Source organism: Nematolebias whitei, chromosome 14 (assembly GCF_014905685.2).
Source record: "Nematolebias whitei isolate Nwh7 chromosome 14, NemWhi1, whole genome shotgun sequence".
NCBI classification, from domain to species: domain Eukaryota; kingdom Metazoa; phylum Chordata; class Actinopteri; order Cyprinodontiformes; family Rivulidae; genus Nematolebias; species Nematolebias whitei.
The window spans coordinates 24,233,335-24,251,432 of NC_056511.1; the positions used below are offsets into that span (position 1 = coordinate 24,233,335).

General features: G+C 45.0%; 1 protein-coding gene across 1 annotated transcript in view; it reads right to left on the reverse strand.

The window, feature by feature from the left end:
• The window catches only part of map7d2a (MAP7 domain containing 2a), a gene marked incomplete at its 3' end in the record, with an annotated part of 93,801 nt that overhangs the window by 59,988 nt on the left and 15,715 nt on the right, over nucleotides 1-18,098 (reverse strand). The window contains 4 exon segments of the mRNA XM_037688019.1: nucleotides 12,310-12,439; nucleotides 12,527-12,789; nucleotides 12,866-12,981; nucleotides 13,085-13,182. Coding sequence (XP_037543947.1) covers nucleotides 12,310-12,439; nucleotides 12,527-12,789; nucleotides 12,866-12,981; nucleotides 13,085-13,182 — 607 coding nt within the window.

Consider the following 18,098-nt stretch of genomic DNA (forward strand, 5'->3'; position numbering starts at 1 on the left):
TCAGCGTGTATCAAAGTTTCTAAAAACCTTTGTATTTCCTCTGTCTCTTACGAGCTCAGAGGTGCAGGGCCTTGTTTCTGGAACTTTTGTGATTTTTTCGCCTCGGTTCGTTTCGTCCGAGGTGGGGGAGGGTTAGGTACGTCTTTTGGGGGTTCCTCTTCGGACTTCCCCTGATAATATGGGTCCTCTTGGATCCCGTATCTTTGCGTCCTACACATACCCCATTTACAATAATCACGTCCATCCTCTGAAAGAGGAGCTTTTTTGTCCCAGCGTGCACCTTCATTACGCGGTTTGTTAGTTTGAAAATACTGCTTTTTCTCGCCTGTTTTAGGAGGTGGAGGCGATGCACTCCATCCGTCCATTTCTAGGGAGTGGGGTTTAACCTTTATACCAGGAAACACCTCTATGGGCGTCTTAGCATGAGAACATGCCTCGAACACATTCACAGCACACTGTTTAATCTCATTGATGGATTTTTCTCTGAAATTTGCCATAACTTGTACTGACATGCGTATGTCAGTGTGGAGATTTTTGCTGAAAACATATTTAAAACTTTCTTCTTCCTCCATTCCGGTTTCATTTCTGTAACCAAAATAAGCTTGGAAGATTCTTTTGTAATAAACTTTTGGATGTTCATTCTTGCCCTGCGTGACCTTGTCAGCGGCTGGGAAACCAGCAGGTCCCGTGCAGGGGTCGTACTCTCTGATCAAAGCCTCACACAGAAGGTTGTAATCCCTTCTCGTTGCATCAGGTAGACGCTCGATGAAGGCGAACACCTCTCTGTCTGAAGTGAGCCTTATCAGACTGATCTTATCCTCAACCGTAGCATTAGGATAACCTTTCAATCTGAATTCAAGATCTTTCAGGTACGCTTTTGTTCCAGTTGAACCCATCGGTCCAGGTACAAAGCGTTGTACATATTTTGAGAGTTTTAGCAGAACATCTATTGAAAGAGGAAGTTTCCATGCACTCTGTTGCATGTTTGGTGGAGGAGACCTGTTCAGGTCTGTTCCTACCACTTTAGGTGAGGGTGGAGGTTTTTCTCTCTACACATGTGGAGGTGCAACAACATATTTCTGAGGTGATTGTGGGTGACCTGGGCTCTGTCCACGGTCTTCTCTGAGTTCCAGACAAACTCGCCCCACGTCAGAACTTTTATTTGTTGCTGCGGCCAGTTTCTCCTCACAAGCTTTCAGGCGTTCCTGTGATGTTTGACATTCACTTAGTAAACGCATATATTGTTCGAGTACTGCCTCTTTTACCAGTCTGCATTTGTGCAGATCTTTTTTAAGCACATCTATTTCACCTTTACAGCGAGAAACTTGTGACACTGTCACGTCGTGATCCCGTCTTAATGCAAAGTATTCACTGGACAACAGCTCTTTAGCATCCCTGGCTTCAGATAGTGATGCATTAAGTAACTGTATTTTGCTATTCAGTGAATCAACTTCTGCATGTGCATCTTGCTGTGATTGAAACATCTGTTCAGAATGTTTTTTTGTGAGGACTTCGTGATCACTTTTAAATTGAAGGAAGTGTTCTTCAATTTTCTGAACCACCTCTTTTTCACTGTGTAACCTTATTGCAAGGTAATCAGCTTTCTCAACAACTGTATAGAATGATTCTTTCAGCAAAATTGCAATTTTAGCCAGATTTTCATAACTTGACATTGTAATTTCTGTAGAGGTCACACTCTTTGCAACCTCCATCAGATTGTCCACTAACTCTTTTGGGTTCATGCTCTCCGCCTGTTTGCCATATGGATGTAAGGATCCTGTCAGCAGCTTCAACGCATCCTCTAAACAGTCCTTCATCTCATAAGGATCAAAATCTTTTTCTATCACACCTGCCATGGTATTCACTGTGTAGCACTTTATCTGGTTAAAACAGTTGCCAGCTTCAGATATTTTACAGGTAAATATTTGTATTCAAGTGTCATTGAGTTTCACACTATTTTAAGCTCTGGGTTTACACAAAAGTACTGTTATAAGTCAACTTATTCAGAGGAACGGGCACCTGTTTCTTAGGTTTTACCCCAATTCATGAATATTCAAGTAAATGCTTCTCTGCAGTGTTACTTTTTATGTGCTTATTTCTTAACAGATACTAGATTACCAAGCTTCTCAGTGTTTCTTACTCTAAAGCACGGAATTTTTATAAACCTGCAATTTTCTAAAAAGTCTCACAGCAATATCAGTTTAAAAACGCTTTTTAAACCGTTCTATTCCAGAAATTCACTGTTTCAACAGTTACTCATCAAACCAGGTGGTGAAAAGAAAAAAGAAAATTGATGATGAGGAATAATCAGTTTTCTTCAGAAGAACTGTTATACTCCTGTTCTTCTGCCAATATCTGCTATTTAAAAATTAAATAGGAGAATATAATGTTTTAGGTGGTAAAATAAAATCAGAAAAGTCTCTTTTTTCTGATATATTTACTCTTATTTAATGATCCAGCAACTAAACGTGTATTATCTTTCCAGCAAATGAGTAAACTTTATCTACTCTGTGAATATCTGTATCTGTATCTTTTAAAAAGTTTCTAATTTTTATTTTGCACCTCTGTCATGAGGAATTACCAGTGAATAAAAATGTGTTGGTAAATGCCTTTCTGCATAAATACCTTAATCACTTTTTAAATGCAAGATAACAGTAAAAATTCAGCTTGAAAAACGTTTACTAACTCATCAAATGCGTCTAAGCACGTCTAATTTCATCAAAAATAACCTAAAAACGAAGTGAAACTGTGATATCAAGTTTCCACAGGAGGGGGCAGTGTTTTAACTTTCTACCAGCAGGAGCTTATGACGACTTCCTGTGGACGTTCTGTTGACATCCTGTCGTTAGCCGCTTAGCTTAAAATTAGCTTCGGCTAAACTCGGTTAAAATCAACATTTCTGAACGTATTTCAAGCTAAAACGTGGCGTTGTTTCAACAAGCACAAGTTTTTTGCATGAACATGAGTTTTTGGGGACTTGTGGCAGCTTCTAATTAGTGATTTTAAGCACAGAAAAGCTTCGGTGCAACCGAGCTTTACAATCTGACATGAGAGGAAGTGACGCAGGCACGTCACTCATCCGGTCGTTAGCTGTTAGCTTAAAATTAGCATCGCTAGCGTGGTCCAAAAACACCATTTAATGACGGATTTCAAACTCAAACCTGGCAAAATTTCAGCGATTAGGCTTCAAAGAACTGAGCAGCGGATCAGAATGCAACTTTAAAGCGTATTTCAACTTTAAAAAGCAGATTGAAATTCCCTATGAAAACGAGTTTCATTTCCGGGTCACGTGACTGAATCTACCAATGACAGAGCAACGACAGGGTGGGTTCCTATATCGCTGACTCAGAGGAAGTGACGCAGCTACGTCACTCACTTCTCAGTGAATCACAGCGTCCCAACTCAGCCGTTTTCAACCAATCACGGATCGTTTTTCCAGCTAGCATTTAGCATTAGCCTGAACAAGTCCGTCAACTTTTCGTCTTTTCAACTGTCAAAATGCACTATTTTCTGTTAAAAATGTAACGAATCAAGCTCTCAGCTTAACGGAGACGGCGCTCCGGTTTCAAAACGTCTTTTAAACCATTTAAAACAACTCGTTCGAGCTCCAAAACGAGTTGGACCAGAGTCACGTCTGGACCACAGTTCAAACAGAATAACGTTTCCACAGCTCAGTAAATTCGTCACACACCACAGACGTACAATTTCAGCTTTCAAAAAGACACATTGACTCTCAATATCAGCTTTCAAAACACCACTAGCTGCGAGCATTTCTGTAAGCTTTCTCTGAGCATCGCAGCTCAACACAGCGTTTTCTCCAAGCGTCGCAGCTGCGCTGCGTTTCACACAACAACTCTGCACTTTTCATGCCAACATGTAATATCAATTGTTACACGAATATAACAGTCCATTTATGAACCGTACGAGGCCACCAGATGTAACGAACATATGCTGTCATATATTCATAGATAAACGGATTCTTTCATTTTTCTGGACTGTATAATAACGTGCATCTGAATTTAATCAAATGTGGACGTGAGACGTTAATTATCTTTGACTCACCAACGACAGTGGGTCATTTATTAACAGAATCAAGTTTAACACATCACACATTTACATTAATTGGCAAGAATTGAAAATAACAACAGCTTATTTAGGCTAGTTTAGCAAGGAGTAAACAACACGGCGATTGTTTTCTCACTTCCAGCAGAACAACAAACGTCAACCACACGGCGGTGATTGAAAAACTTTGCTTCAGACATTTCTAAAAATATCTGGAATGATTTCTACTTGATAGAAGAGTTTTAAAGATGGAAAGATGAAGTTTATCTTGAGAGAGATGTGTGAGGGAATTTGTCTGTTTAACCAGAAACATGCACGCTCCTTTGGACCAGCTTTACCCAACGGTACGCTTTGGTTGAGATCGACTCTTTTACCTTTGCAGATGATAGTTTCAGCGTTGGTGTAGAGCTCTCCTTTCAACTCTTTCAGCGTCTCCGTAAGAACAGCTAAACCTCGGGAGTCGTGAGATCATCCAGAACAGACATTTCATAATTCCCAGATCTTCTCTCGTTCAGCTTGATTTTTCTGCCATCAGCATCCTGAATTCCAGCCTTCATGAACTCTGGAACTGCGAGTTTCAGAACTGCAGAACTTCTTCATCTCCTCCAACTCCAACTGGAGGTGGAACCTCTTGTAGCACTCCTTCATTTACTCCAACTTCAACTACTTGAATGTGGAACCTCTTGCAGCACTCTCCATCATCAGCTGACTTAACTCCAACTTCACTTAACTCTGGTTGAACTAGGAAGTGCCAACATTTAAAGAAGCTCACTTCTGGTTCATTTGAGAACTTTCTGATTGGTCGATTGACCAAAACAGAGGTGTGTTTTGTGATGTAAGGTGTTATGAAAAGTCAAGGAAAAAGATTAAGAATGTTTAAGAACAGACAGAAGATTGTTACGAAGAAATCAGACTTCGTGGAGTCACTTCTCTAGTATCTTGCTGTAAAAGTTAAACATGACATTTCTTTTTCAGTAAACTTGCAGTTGACCGAAACTTGAACTTTGACCAACTTACACACTTGCTCACTTCAAACAGACGATCAAGAAATTGAATCATTACTCTGTAACGTATTCCAACTTGATTTCACTTTGAATGAGGATTAAGAATCATTATTACTGTTTCACAGTTAATAAAAATGAGTAGTTCACTTCAACATTTAAACATTGTTTGAACTAACACAATTTGATTATCAAACATTTGTAAAATAGTAATGATAATCGAAAGTAGTCTTCTTTCACTTGATTAATTTAAGAAAGAAAGTCTCAGGATGGGTCAACCTGTATTTCTGGATGCAAATCAATAAAATGACAAGTTCTGTCCCATAAGGTCCTTAAGGTCAAATCCTGACCTTAGGCCTAGTTCACTACATAAGTTACATTAAGAGCGGGAAATCGGCTCCCAAATAGCTTTTTCTTCAGCCACTTAGGAGCCAGTGAGGCCCGATGCTTAAAGGGCTACGCTTATACTCATAGAATCTGGGGTTACAGTACGTAACCAACGTTCTATTTCGTATAATCTTCGCCCTTTAAGGCTGTCGCTGATGGGTTAAGGGCGAAGCGGATGTTGTCCTCGCCTCACTGGGTCCATTTGAACACCGTATGAAGCAGAAGCTTGCTCAAAAAACGTCTTGTCACTCAGCTCCCCATGTGCGTAATTACGCATTGCGTAATTATGTGTGCCATGCACAGACGCATGTTGTGTAACTATGCGTTCTGAATGCATGAATGCCCCGGAAAAAAATTCAACGGGAAGGGAAAATATGCTGAAAAGAGCCATGAACCAACCGGTTATGGCTGAACAATATGAACAGATTAATAATAACAGGAGAGCTGGTTATTAATCAAATGAACTGATCGGTAACAATAGTCGTGAACTGATTAGTGACAATAGAACCAAAATAACAATCACAACTTGTGACTGATACCAACATCTCACACTGTAATGCATGCAGACAGATGTGAGTATAACAGAGTTCCATGAAACAACAATATTCATTCTGTAAAACACTAAAGGACAGAATGTGTCATGGAATGGGGCGTCACATCACGTAGATAAAAGCGAATGAATGAGCAGGGTGTTGACCACGCGGCCGCAGTGCAAAAGGTCCTGCGTTGTCATACCATTATGCAAGGCAGTCGAAGATGCGATACCCCTGACCAGAAGGCAGGCTCATATTACACCTGTTTTAAAATCATTGCATTGGCTCCCTGTGCATCTCAGGGTTGATTTTAAGATTCTTTTAATGGTTTTTAAATGTCTCAATGGTCTCGCACCATCTTATCTTGCAGAGCTGCTATTACCCTATGAACCCCCGCGGACACTAAGGTCCTCTGGCACTGGACTACTAACAGTTCCAATAGTCAGAACTCACACTTACGGTGAGGCTTCTTTCCAGTACTATGGCCCCCGTCTGTGGAATAGTCTGCCGGAGAACCTGAGGGCCGCAGAGAATGTTGTTGTTTTTAAGAGCAGGCTCAAGACCCATCTTTTTAACTGTATTTTCTGAACTGGTTCATTTCTGTTCAGTCTATACATTTTCCATACAATTTTATTTTATTTTGTGTGTGTTGTTTGCTTTTATTTTGTGGGTTTATTGTTTATAATTCTGTACAGCACTTTGAGCTGCTTTTAGTATGAAGGGTGCTTTATAAATAAAATTGATTGATTGATTGATTGATTGATTGAGTGTGCTCTGAGGTTGACAGGAGGCTCTAAATCTGATGTTCTGTAAGCTTCAGAAAAGGCCTCACACAACTAGTGTGACAAGCGCTGGGTGGATAACGGGCGACCTGCAGATGCATCTCTATAATGCGCAAACAAATGTTGAGTTTGACGCATTGCAGCTGTGCGTGTTATGTAACACGTCAACGCCCGCACCGGACAGAGAAGATGGAAAAACGCCTCTTCTTCTGGTTTGTGGGGGGAAGGGAAAAACCCCTCCAACGATATCACCCTTGATTTAAAAGAGCTTGTGATGTTTTAGGCATAAAGCTGGATTTGGTCGTAAATCAACTGAGCTGCCATCAGCCTGAATTCTAAGACATGACGGAGCAACAGAGAGGGCGGATAAATCACTCACCCTCTTAGCAGATGTTAAAGCCAGCAGCAGGGCTGTTTAAAAAGACAAGAATTTAATTGGGACCTGATCCAGAGGCTCAAATGGAGCTTTGATCAGGGCTCGCAGGACCAGCGTTAAAACCCACTGTGGAACAAGTGGGTGAAACAGACCTGCGTCTCTGTACACCTTTTAAAAAGCGCTTCATCAGCGGATGATTAAAACCTGTTCTGTCTCCGAACCCTTCGTGGCGTATGTTTTAATTGTGCTGGATGCCAAATTTCTGTCCATCAGCTGTTGCAGAAAAGGACAGCATGCCACCTAGTGGACATGAGATGACCTCTACACCTTTCTCAGTACACCAGCACTGAAAAACTGTCCACTTTGATGTGTACAGCGCTGTGGTAGATGCAGCACGTGAATCCTGGATTGTGCGCACTACATCCTGTGGGAGACCCATCCTCTCTAAGCGGATCCGCTCAGCGGCCAGACCCACAGGTGCTGGCCTATTTCTGGGTAACTCCTGATCGCTCCTCCTGCCTGGAGGAGAGCATCCTCCCTCCATGGCAGTTTCCATGGGCGCCCCGACAGCAGGCGTTGCAGGACTGGGAAACATGGTGCGTTCACGCGCTCGGGGGCCACCAGGAGAGCTGTCAATCCCTCCTCCTGAACTCGGTTCAGGAACCGTAAAATCAGAGGAGGTGGAGGAAACGCATACAGAAGCGTTTTGGGCCATGGGCTGTGGGCAAACGCATCCACCCCCAGCGGTGGTTCGTCTCGCGGGCTCAGAGAAAACCATAGTTGACACTGAGCGTTTTCTCGTGTCGCAAACAGGTCCACAGCTGCTTTGCCAAATTTCTGCCACGTCTGAGTCATCAGGTCTGGATGGAGAGTCCAGTCCCCGTGACGTGGACCGCCCCTGGACATCACATCTGCCCCTTTGTTCAGAACACCGGGTATATAAACTGCTCTGATGGAGAGCAGATTTAGGTGAGCCCAACACAGTAGCTTTCGCGCAATGTGTAACATCTGTGCTGAGCACACACCCCTCTGCCGGTTTATGTACGCAGCAGTCACCTTGTTGTCTGTGTGAATCAAAACGTGTTGATTCTGTAGCACAGCAGCAAAGTGTTGAATCACGTTAAGCACCGTGTGGCACTCCAAAACATTTATGTGGGCAGATGTGTGATGGGGCCACAGCGTCCCTACTGCTTGAGATAGGCATGCCCCCCGCCAGCCTGACAGCGACGCGTCCGTGAAGACTGGCATGTGTGACGTGGGTCTGCTGACGGGGGCTCCCTCCAACAGAACCAGGGTGTTTCCCCAGTGTCGGAGGTCTGCCCTCACGGAGGAACAGTGATCATCCGTCTCTTTTGTTTTTCTGGGTCCACAAGCAGATGCGCAAACCACCTCTGGAGGCGTCTCATGTGTAATAAACCCAGTGGGACAACTGTGTGAGCTGAAGACATCATTCCTAACAGCTTCATTGTGGAAAACAGCTGTTACCACTCTGCCAGGTCTTACGAGACGGAACTGGTCTTTTAAAGTGTCAATTCTCGTTTGTGATAAACGAGCCCTCATGGTGGTTGAGTTAGCTCCACTCCCAGAAAAACAATTGTCTGGGCCAGGAAAATTGAGCTTTTCTTCCAATTTATGGTGAAGCCCAGATTTAACAGGTGGGATGTCAACACCTGAGCTTGCATCACTGCTTCCTGTCTGGAGCGTGACAGCAGCAGCAGGTCGTCCAGGTAAAACAAAACTCTCATCCCTGCTCTGTGTAACGGATGCAGGGCTGTCTCCACACACTTTGAGAACGTACGAGGTGCGAGAGGATAACCGAATGGCAGCCTGTTGTACTGATACTTCATCCCTTGAAAGGAGAAACGCAGGAATTTTCTGTGTTTTGGGATGATCGGTATGTGAAAATAAGCATCTTTCAGGTCGACGGAAAACAAACCAGTCGTTTCTCTGGATGTTGTCCAACAGCTGTCTGGTTGTCAACATGTGAAACGGTTTGTCCATGATCACCTTGTTGAAAGCTGACAGATCCAAAATCGGTCTCATCCCTCCGGTCTGTTTGGGAACCAGGAAGTAACGTGAGTAAAACCCTGTGTTTTTCTCTCCGTTGGGAACTCTGGAGATTACTTCTTTTATCAGAAGCTCTTGGACTTCTGCATTTAGGGATGAGAGTTGGTCTGGTGATGACAGGACCGTCTCTAAAATTCCTCCGAACGGAGGGGGTCGGGTTGCAAATTGCAACGTGTAACCTTTGCATAACACCCTGGCCATCCATCTGTCTGGCGAGCATGTTTTTAGCCACTCCGCGTAACGTTCGTGGAGTGGACGTGCGTTTAAGTGATGCATCATGTTTTGTACGGATGTCATCCAGTCCACCGCCTCGACCGCCGTCATGTGTCGCGGGAATGTTTTCCGCGTGACCCAAGGCAAGGCTTCCTCAAAAGGGCTCTGAACGCGCCCGTGTGCTGCGTTCGGACCGCGGACCAACCTTCATGTCTAGGTGGGCCAGTGTGTGCTGAGGCGAAGCGTGGCAGCTGATGACGCTGTGGGGCTGCGCGTTTGACGCCACAGCGGTGAAAACGCGTGTCGCTCCTGCCGCGTGCGGTGTCCTGCGCTGGGTTCGCTTTGAAATCTCGCATCTATGCCACCATGAGCGGGCGAGCGCTGCGAAGCTGTGAGTGCGACTTCATCTACGCCGTGCCGTTTGAGTGAAGACTGCGAGCCCCGCGGGAGCACGTTTTCCCTGGTGGGACGCGTGCCGCTCTCGCTGGAAGCGAGACTCGTCACTGGGTTCGCTCAGCTGTCTCACGCTTATGCTGCCGTGAGCGGCCGAGCGCTGAGACGCGGTGGATGAAGGCTGCCTGCGCCGCAGCGGCACGCGTTTGCTTCGATGCGGCGTGTGTCGCTCTCACTGAGAGCGTGGTCCTCCACCGACCCGACCTGCGGTCCCACATTTATGCCGATGTGGGTCGGTGAACGCCGGGGAGCTGTGTGTGCACCATCATCAACGCAATGCCGTTTGGGTGAAGGCTGTTTGCGTCACGTGAGTGCGCGTTTGACACCGCTTGGGTTAGGATCGTGCAGCTCAGGTTGACAACGAGTTATTTCACTTACCATTGTGAGGTGTGAGCGTCTCGTCATCTCTTGGAGCAACGGTGAGTTTAAAAAAAACCCTTACTAAAGACACCGTCTCATTATGTGTGGAGGGTGTGTGCGCAGCTGCTGTGAGTCCATTCGAGCTTACAGACTGGCTAGAAACAGACACTTGATCATTGAATGATGTTTTATTCAACATTTGTGTCATATTTACACACACCCTCTGCAGACAATCATTCTGAATCTTTTCCCCCATGAGCTCTGGGATTCGTTGGCCCAGGGCGCCGTCTGTTGGGGGTCTCTGGGAAAAACGTTGGACACTCTGTTGCCAGGATGAAGAGGGCCGGACGGGCTGAAGCTCAGCGAGACGGCCGTGGAACCATCTTGCCACCGGCTCATTTCGTGTGGAGGGTGTGAGAGAGAGCCACTGTCAGATCATCTGAGCTGACAAACTGGCTAAAAATGGACACTTTCATCATTAAATGATGTTTTACTCCAAACTCGTGTCACCTACACACATTCTCTGCCACAACCGTCAATTGTTCTGCCATTTGTTGTCCTAGAGTGCCATCTGTTGGCAGTCTCAGGGAAACGCTGAAAAACTCCGTCCTCCGGCTGCGATGCGAGCCGGCAGACAGCAAAGAGGCGCACCGGTTGGGGGTGACGTCAGCTGCTCTGCAGATGGAGCGTTGTCTCCTCCCACCTCTGAACATGTACGACAACAGCATAACGTGTTGTTCGCTGCGGCCGTCTGGAACGCATGCTGGTGAGCTCAGTCGAAGATCGGTGTCACCGTCTGGATTATGCTAACCGGAGGTGCGGGACGCTAGTCCACCTGGACATCTTGCTCCGATGAAGCCTCTGTCAGGCTCGGCTCCAGGGGGCACTGAGGGAAAAACCGCTCGGTGAAAACCCCTCTACTCTGGTGATGGGCGCGGGCTGTGGGAACCAGGCCCCTAATCTACCAGGAAAACCGGATGTGGCCTCGTCCCGTAGGACGCCCTGTTGGGAAAAACGAGGCCAGATGGGGTCAGGACGGTGAGCCAGAAAAGGAGCCTAGAAAAAGAACCCTCCCGCCGGATCATTCGAACTGGCGGGAACAAGGAAAAAGGACATAAACAAAAAAAAAAAGGTCCCTTCATGTCAGCCACTCCTGGGTTACGCGGGCAACCCCAGAGAGTGCCATCGGCCGGGAGCGGTGTGATCGCCGATGCGAAACGAGGTGGGGTGAGGTGAGCATTCGCTCAGCCCCTCTCCACGACACTACGCTCTCCAGGAGGGAATGAGCCGCAGGGGGCTGCTGCTGACGCTGCCTTTCCTGGAGGAACCATCTGATTCGCTCCGGGGGTCGGCGATAAGAGGAAAATTACAAGATGGCGTTTTCCAGCGTGTAGCGACCTGTCACTGAGAAATACTCCTCGGCGCTTACCTTGAAACAAGACTGCTCGTCAGCTTCTCCTCGGGGAGGAGAGCTCACCGGGACGACCAGAGGTCGATGTGATGGGCCAAGCATTCTTAACAAAGGTTGGTCATCTACACAACTTCCCTCTTCGTTCTTCTGACAGTGCTATTAGCTCGCTGAAGAAAAATGGGAGCCAATTTCCCGCTCTTAACGTAATTTATACGGACCGGGTGGGGCCCACACAGCAGGTGGGTGTGGACTAAATTTTTTCAGTGTAATGCTTCACATGACGGGATAACCCACCAGCGACAGCCTTAAAGGGCGAAGCTTATACGAAATAGAACTGAGGCGTAACGCTTTGAAGGAGGAGTTAGAATTAAACATGTAAAGAAAGAACAACCAAAACAAGGGTTGTCAATGAAGACTGATGCAAACAAAAGAATTCTACTGCCGCTGTCAGACGTGAGAACTGGCTCTCTGCTCACGTGACATTATTTTGAAGTTGTCCAAAGAAGTAAAAAGCGACATCAGCAGTTCTATTCTTCACATGCTAAGAGAACCTGCACATCCATGTCCTTCTGTCTCTTCCTGTCACACGGCAGAAAAATAAAGGAGAATGAAGCTCCAGGTCAGGACTTGGACCTGGACTGCTGAGACGAGGATCTGAACTCACCTCTCGTCTTCCTCCTTTGCCCGTTTTTTCTCCTCCAGCTCTTTCTGGATTCGAGCCTGACGCCTGCGCTCTGCCAGCAGCCTCGTGGCTTCCTCTGCGTCTGTGGTGCCAGCTCCAACTTTCCCTGATTCTGTCAAATATAGCAGAAAAACAGTATGAAACATAAAAAAAAAAGATCAAACTGTACCAAAAATAAACGTGAAATAAAATCTCTCACGTTCACTTTTGCCCCTGTCTCCACTCTGTAACTTCCTCTCTGAAGAGTCAGTTCTGGACGCTTTCTTCTCAACATGTGATGGTGAACTCAAGCTGCCGACGTCAGTTTTAGTTTTCTCGGGTTTAGATTGCGCAGACACTTTGTCCATCTTCTTATCATCTAGTTTTTTATCGCTACTCGGTGGATTTGGACAATGTCGTGTTGGAGAATGGTGGTACTGCTGTAAACTGCTGGGAGAATGGGCGCGCGTCTTACACGCTAACCTGCACAGAAACAAAGATGCTTCAGGAAAAAGGTGTTTAATTAGTTCATTTTGATGCTAACAACAAAGTGGCTCACCTGGAGGTGGTAGGGGAAGCCAAGTGCTTGGTGGCACCTGCAGGGGATTCAGACCTTCTCAGAGGAGATCCATAACCTGGGGATGCAGTCCTTCTGTCTCTGCGCATTCGCTCTTTCTGTAAGGGGGGGGGGGGGGGGGTCCAATTGATTTGCTGTCTTATTGTTACTGATATGTAAAGGTGTGGCCGTAAATTAAATGCAATATGAGCAAGATCTGACCTTAGGGGTACTGGGAGTGGACTGAGAGCCTCCCTGGAGTCCAGCTTTGTTTGGGCTAAGGGAGTTGCAGAAAGGTAATCTGTGAGGACTGCAGGGCGCTGCACGACAACAAACACGAGCAAATTAACAAAAGGTAGATTCCAGCTGAAAGGAGTGTTAGTACAGAACATGGAGAAGATTCAGCTGAAGGTTACACAACTGATTTAGCAGCCAGAACTGGCCGAGGTAATTCCCTAACACAACACCAGAATGTGCAGTTTAGCTTTAGAACATTTCCAAACAGCTCAATAAGAGATTAATTTCCTCTGTGGTCAAAGGTAGGGGGTCACAGGGTTCTCGGTCAACAGTTCATATATTGATAATATAATACTGTATACTCAGTCTGCCACAAACAAAAGTTCTGAAATGATCAAACTCGATATCTGATTATATGAAATTCCAGTGAAAGGTTAAGCGCCGTGGCACCTCATTGTATTTTTGTCATCTGTCAGTAACAGACTAAATCTTTTTAATTTTCATTCAAATCTCCCTCATTCATCCATTTGCGTGTAAAGCCTGCAATCAAACTGTGAAGTAGTACAATACAACTACAATACAACTTTATTTATAAAGCACTTTAAAACAACACTGTTGGCCAAAGTGCTGAAAATGAAAGTGAAATACCAATTTTTACAGCACCTTATTTTAGAATTTTCATCGACAATATTTAGCACCTTTCCTACTCTTTTTTTTTTTATCATCAGATGGATAAGCGTCTTTGTACTGTAAAGATTCTGTCTACATTTTTGTGAGATTTAAACTTCCTATACTATACTATACTGTACTGTGTTATACTATACTGTGCTATATTGTACTATACTATACTATTCTATACTGTACTGTACTATACTATACTGTGCTATACTGTAATATACTATACTGTACTGTGCTATACTATACTGTGCTATACTCTACTATACTGTACTATACTATACGACACTGAACTGTGATATGCTATACTATACTGAGCTATACTATAGATCTATAGATATAGATCCATTAAGAGACTTCCGGTAAGATGGCGCCCGTGTACATGGCCTGTAATCTACCTCTGACGATACTGTTTGGATTATTTCTGCTTTTTTCGTTTTTTGTCTGGGATATCAACTCGCTGCTTGTGTATGACCGACAACAGCTCCTCGATCTTCGATTGTCTGTTTCTGCTGTCGCTGATTCGGACCATTTTGATCGTGACTCGGGACCCCCCCCCCCTTCCACCCCTTCTGGCAGACATGCCTGCTTGTTTACGCTGGTTCCCAAGCCTGCCTTCTCGGAGATATCGATCCAGACGCCGGGGTAAACGTACCGGCCGGCTGGTAAAACTCAAAGCTCTGCGTGGTCAACGTTTCCACAGCCAGCTTCCTACGTGCCCGGACCAGGGAAAATATGGGTGTTGTCTACCAGCCCGGCGCTTGGACCGTCCTGGAGGCGCTGTTTTTGAAAATCTGCAACCGTTGGCGCGCACCACCCCCACCATGGCTGGTTCTGTGTCGGACCAGATCAGGATGTGCCTCATCAACACAAGGTCTGCTGCCAACAAGACTTTTATTCTAAATGACTTTTTTAAAGACGAGGGACTAGATTTTCTTTTTCTCACTGAATCCTGGTTGCCTTTGGGTGATTCAAGCGCCTTGGTGGAACTTTTACCTCCTGACTGTCTGTGTTTTAATGCCCCGCGGCCATCAGGTCGGCGGGGTGGTGGAATATTAACTGTATTTAAATCAAACTTTTCCTGTAAACAGTTGTCCACCCTCATGCCCTGCTCCAGTTTTGAGCTGAGTGCTTTTGAACTCGGACATTCCCCTCCCATTCTGTGTGCGATTGTTTATCGCCCCCCTGGTTCCAAGGACTTCATAAGTGAATTCTCTGATTTTCTGGCTTACATCACACCAAGATATGATCACTTTATTATCGTTGGTGACTTTAATATTCACGTCTGTTGTCAGGAGAAGCCGTTAGTGAAGGACTTCCTTGATTTGTTGGACTCATTTAATTTAACTCAACATGTAAATGCTCCCACCCAACAACACGGTCACACTCTGGATCTCATTTTAACATGTGATGTCTCTGTTTGTAATTTGGTAATCGGTGACAACGTTCTCTCAGACCACATGCCTGTCTTGTTTGATATCATCCCGCCCTGTCCTACTGCTAAGTCATGTGATTCTGCACGTACTTCATGCGCCATTAACCGTTTCACTGCTGCACGTTTTACTGAAGCTTTTAGCTCTGAGAGGATTGATCAGCTCTCAGTGTCTCTCTCCACCAAGGAGCTAACCTCTCAGCTTAACTCTGTTTGCTCAAATATTCTGGACCGTGTTGCTCCCGTTAAAACCAGGAAAACAAAACTTTTATCAGAACCATGGCTTAATGACGTCACTCAAGCCGTTAGACAGCAATGTAGGAGAGCTGAACGCAGGTGGAGGAAAGACAGGCTGCAGGTTTCTTTTCACATCCTAAAGGAGAGTTTGCGTCATTATCAGAAGGCAGTTAAAGCCGCCAAATCGAAGTACTTTTCTGCAATAATTGCCTCAAACTCCCACAACCCCCGAGCCCTTTTTTCCACCCTGAACTCAGTTCTACACCTCAGTGAACCTTCACCTCTAGAAGCCTCAACTGAGCTGTGTGAAAACTTCCTCCATTTCTTTTCTGAAAAAGTTGCAAACACCCGGGCACTCATTTCTCCACCTGCTCATGATCCGTCCATCCCATCTCATTGTGTTGCTGTTCTGGACCACTTCGAGACCATCTCTCTGTCTTCCCTGGAGCAGGTCATGTGCGGCATGAAGCCATCTGGCTCCTCTTTTGACGTTGTCCCCCCTCGACTCCTTAAGGAGCTTCTTCCTGTTCTGGGCCCTCCTGTTCTTGGCATTGTGAACAGCAGCTTAGCCTCAGGTGTGGTGCCAATAACTTTTAAACATGCTGCTGTCCAACCTCTCCTGAAAAAACCTAGCCATGACCCCTAAGTCATGTCCAACTTCCGGCCTGTCTCCAGACTCCCATTTGTCGCTAAACTGCTGGAAAAAATAGTGGAGTCCAAGCTGAAATGCTTTCTAGAGGATAATGCCATCTTAGAGCTATTCCAGTCTGGCTTTAAACCTCTCCACAGCACTGAAACTGCTCTACTCAAGGTTTTTAACGACGTTCTCCTATTCACAGACGCTGGTGATTCTGTGCTCCTTCTCTTACTGAACCTCACATCTGCCTTTGATACAATTGACCACGAGATTCTCATTGCGAGGTTAGAGCAGTGGGTGGGCATCACTGGGTCAGCCCTCGAATGGTTTAGATCTTACCTCGCTGACAGGTCCTTTTGTGTCTCCATCAAAGATTTTAGTTCAGCCTTGGCAGCGCTTAAATGGGGGGTACCGCAAGGGTCCATCCTTGGTCCTCTTTTATTTTCTTTATACCTGCTGCCACTAGGTGCTATTTTCAGGAAACATAACATACCTTTTCATTTCTACGCCGACGACTGCCAAATCTACTTCCCCCTCAGACTCAACGGTACTCGCTCTATTCAACCGTTACTGGACTGCCTGGCTGACATCAGAGATTGGATGGCTTTAAATTTCTTGAGTTTCAACGAGAAGAAATCTGAAGTTATGCTGTTTCCTCCCAATGACACAATCACCAACCACTGCATCGACCTATCCGTTCTGTCACCGTTAGTGAAACAAAGAGTCACTAATCTAGGAGTGATACTTGACCCTTCTCTGAAACTCAACAATCATGTAAATATGATTGTTAAATCCTGCTTTTTCCAGCTGAGGCGACTGTCTAAGCTGAAGCCCATATTGTCCAAAAATAACTTGGAGACAGTAATTCATGCATTCATTACATCCAGGCTCGACTATTGCAACTCACTCCTTTTTGGTATCAGTCAGACCTCCATAGCTAGACTCCAACTGGTCCAAAATGCAGCAGCCCGGTTTTTGACCAGCACAAGCAAAAGAGAGCACATTACACCTGTTTTGGCCTCCCTACACTGGCTTCCGGTTCACCTTCGAATCAAATTCAAAATACTCTTGTATGTCTATAAATCACTAAACAGCTCTGCCCCCTCCTATCTTACTGATCTGCTCCAGCCATATGTCCCACCACGTTCTCTCAGATCAGCAGACCAGTTGCTCCTAACAGTCCCAGGAACCCGTCTCAAGCGCAGAGGTGGCAGGGCCTTCTCTGTAGCAGGCCCAAGACTTTGGAATGAGTTACCTCTGCTCGTTAGACAGGGCCCCTCCCTCACAGTTTTTAAATCTCGCTTAAAAACGCACTTCTATTCCCTGGCTTTCTGCACTGTGTGATCTGTGCTGAGTATGTGTGCATCACACTGTGTTAGTCATGTTGCGGTTGTTGTTGTTATCCATTATTGTTTTTGTCGGTTTCTACTTTTTGGTGTCCTGTTATGTAATCTGTTGCTATGTGCTTGTTCTGTTTGTCCCTGTACAGCACTTTGGTGTGCTTTGTCACTGTTTAAAGTGCTTTATAAATAAATTGGTATGGTATGGTATACTGTGCTATATTGAACTGTGCTATGCTATGTTGTACTATACGTTACTGTGCAATACTATACTGTGCTATACTGTACTATACTATACTATCCTGTATAAATAAAGGTTGAGTGAATGAATGAACGAACGAATGACTACTATACTATATTGTACTGTGCTATGCTATACTATACTTCACTGTACTATACTGTGCAATACTATACTATAATATACTGTACTATACTGTACTATACTATACTATACTATACTATACTGTATTATGCTTAACTATACTGTACTATACTATACTACACCATACTATGTTGTACTATATTATACAATACTGTGTTATACTATACTGTAATGTATTATGCTAAACTATACTGTACTATACTATACTTAACTATACTGTGCTATACTATACTACACCATGCTATACTGTACTATACTATACTATACTATACTATACTATACTATACTATACTATA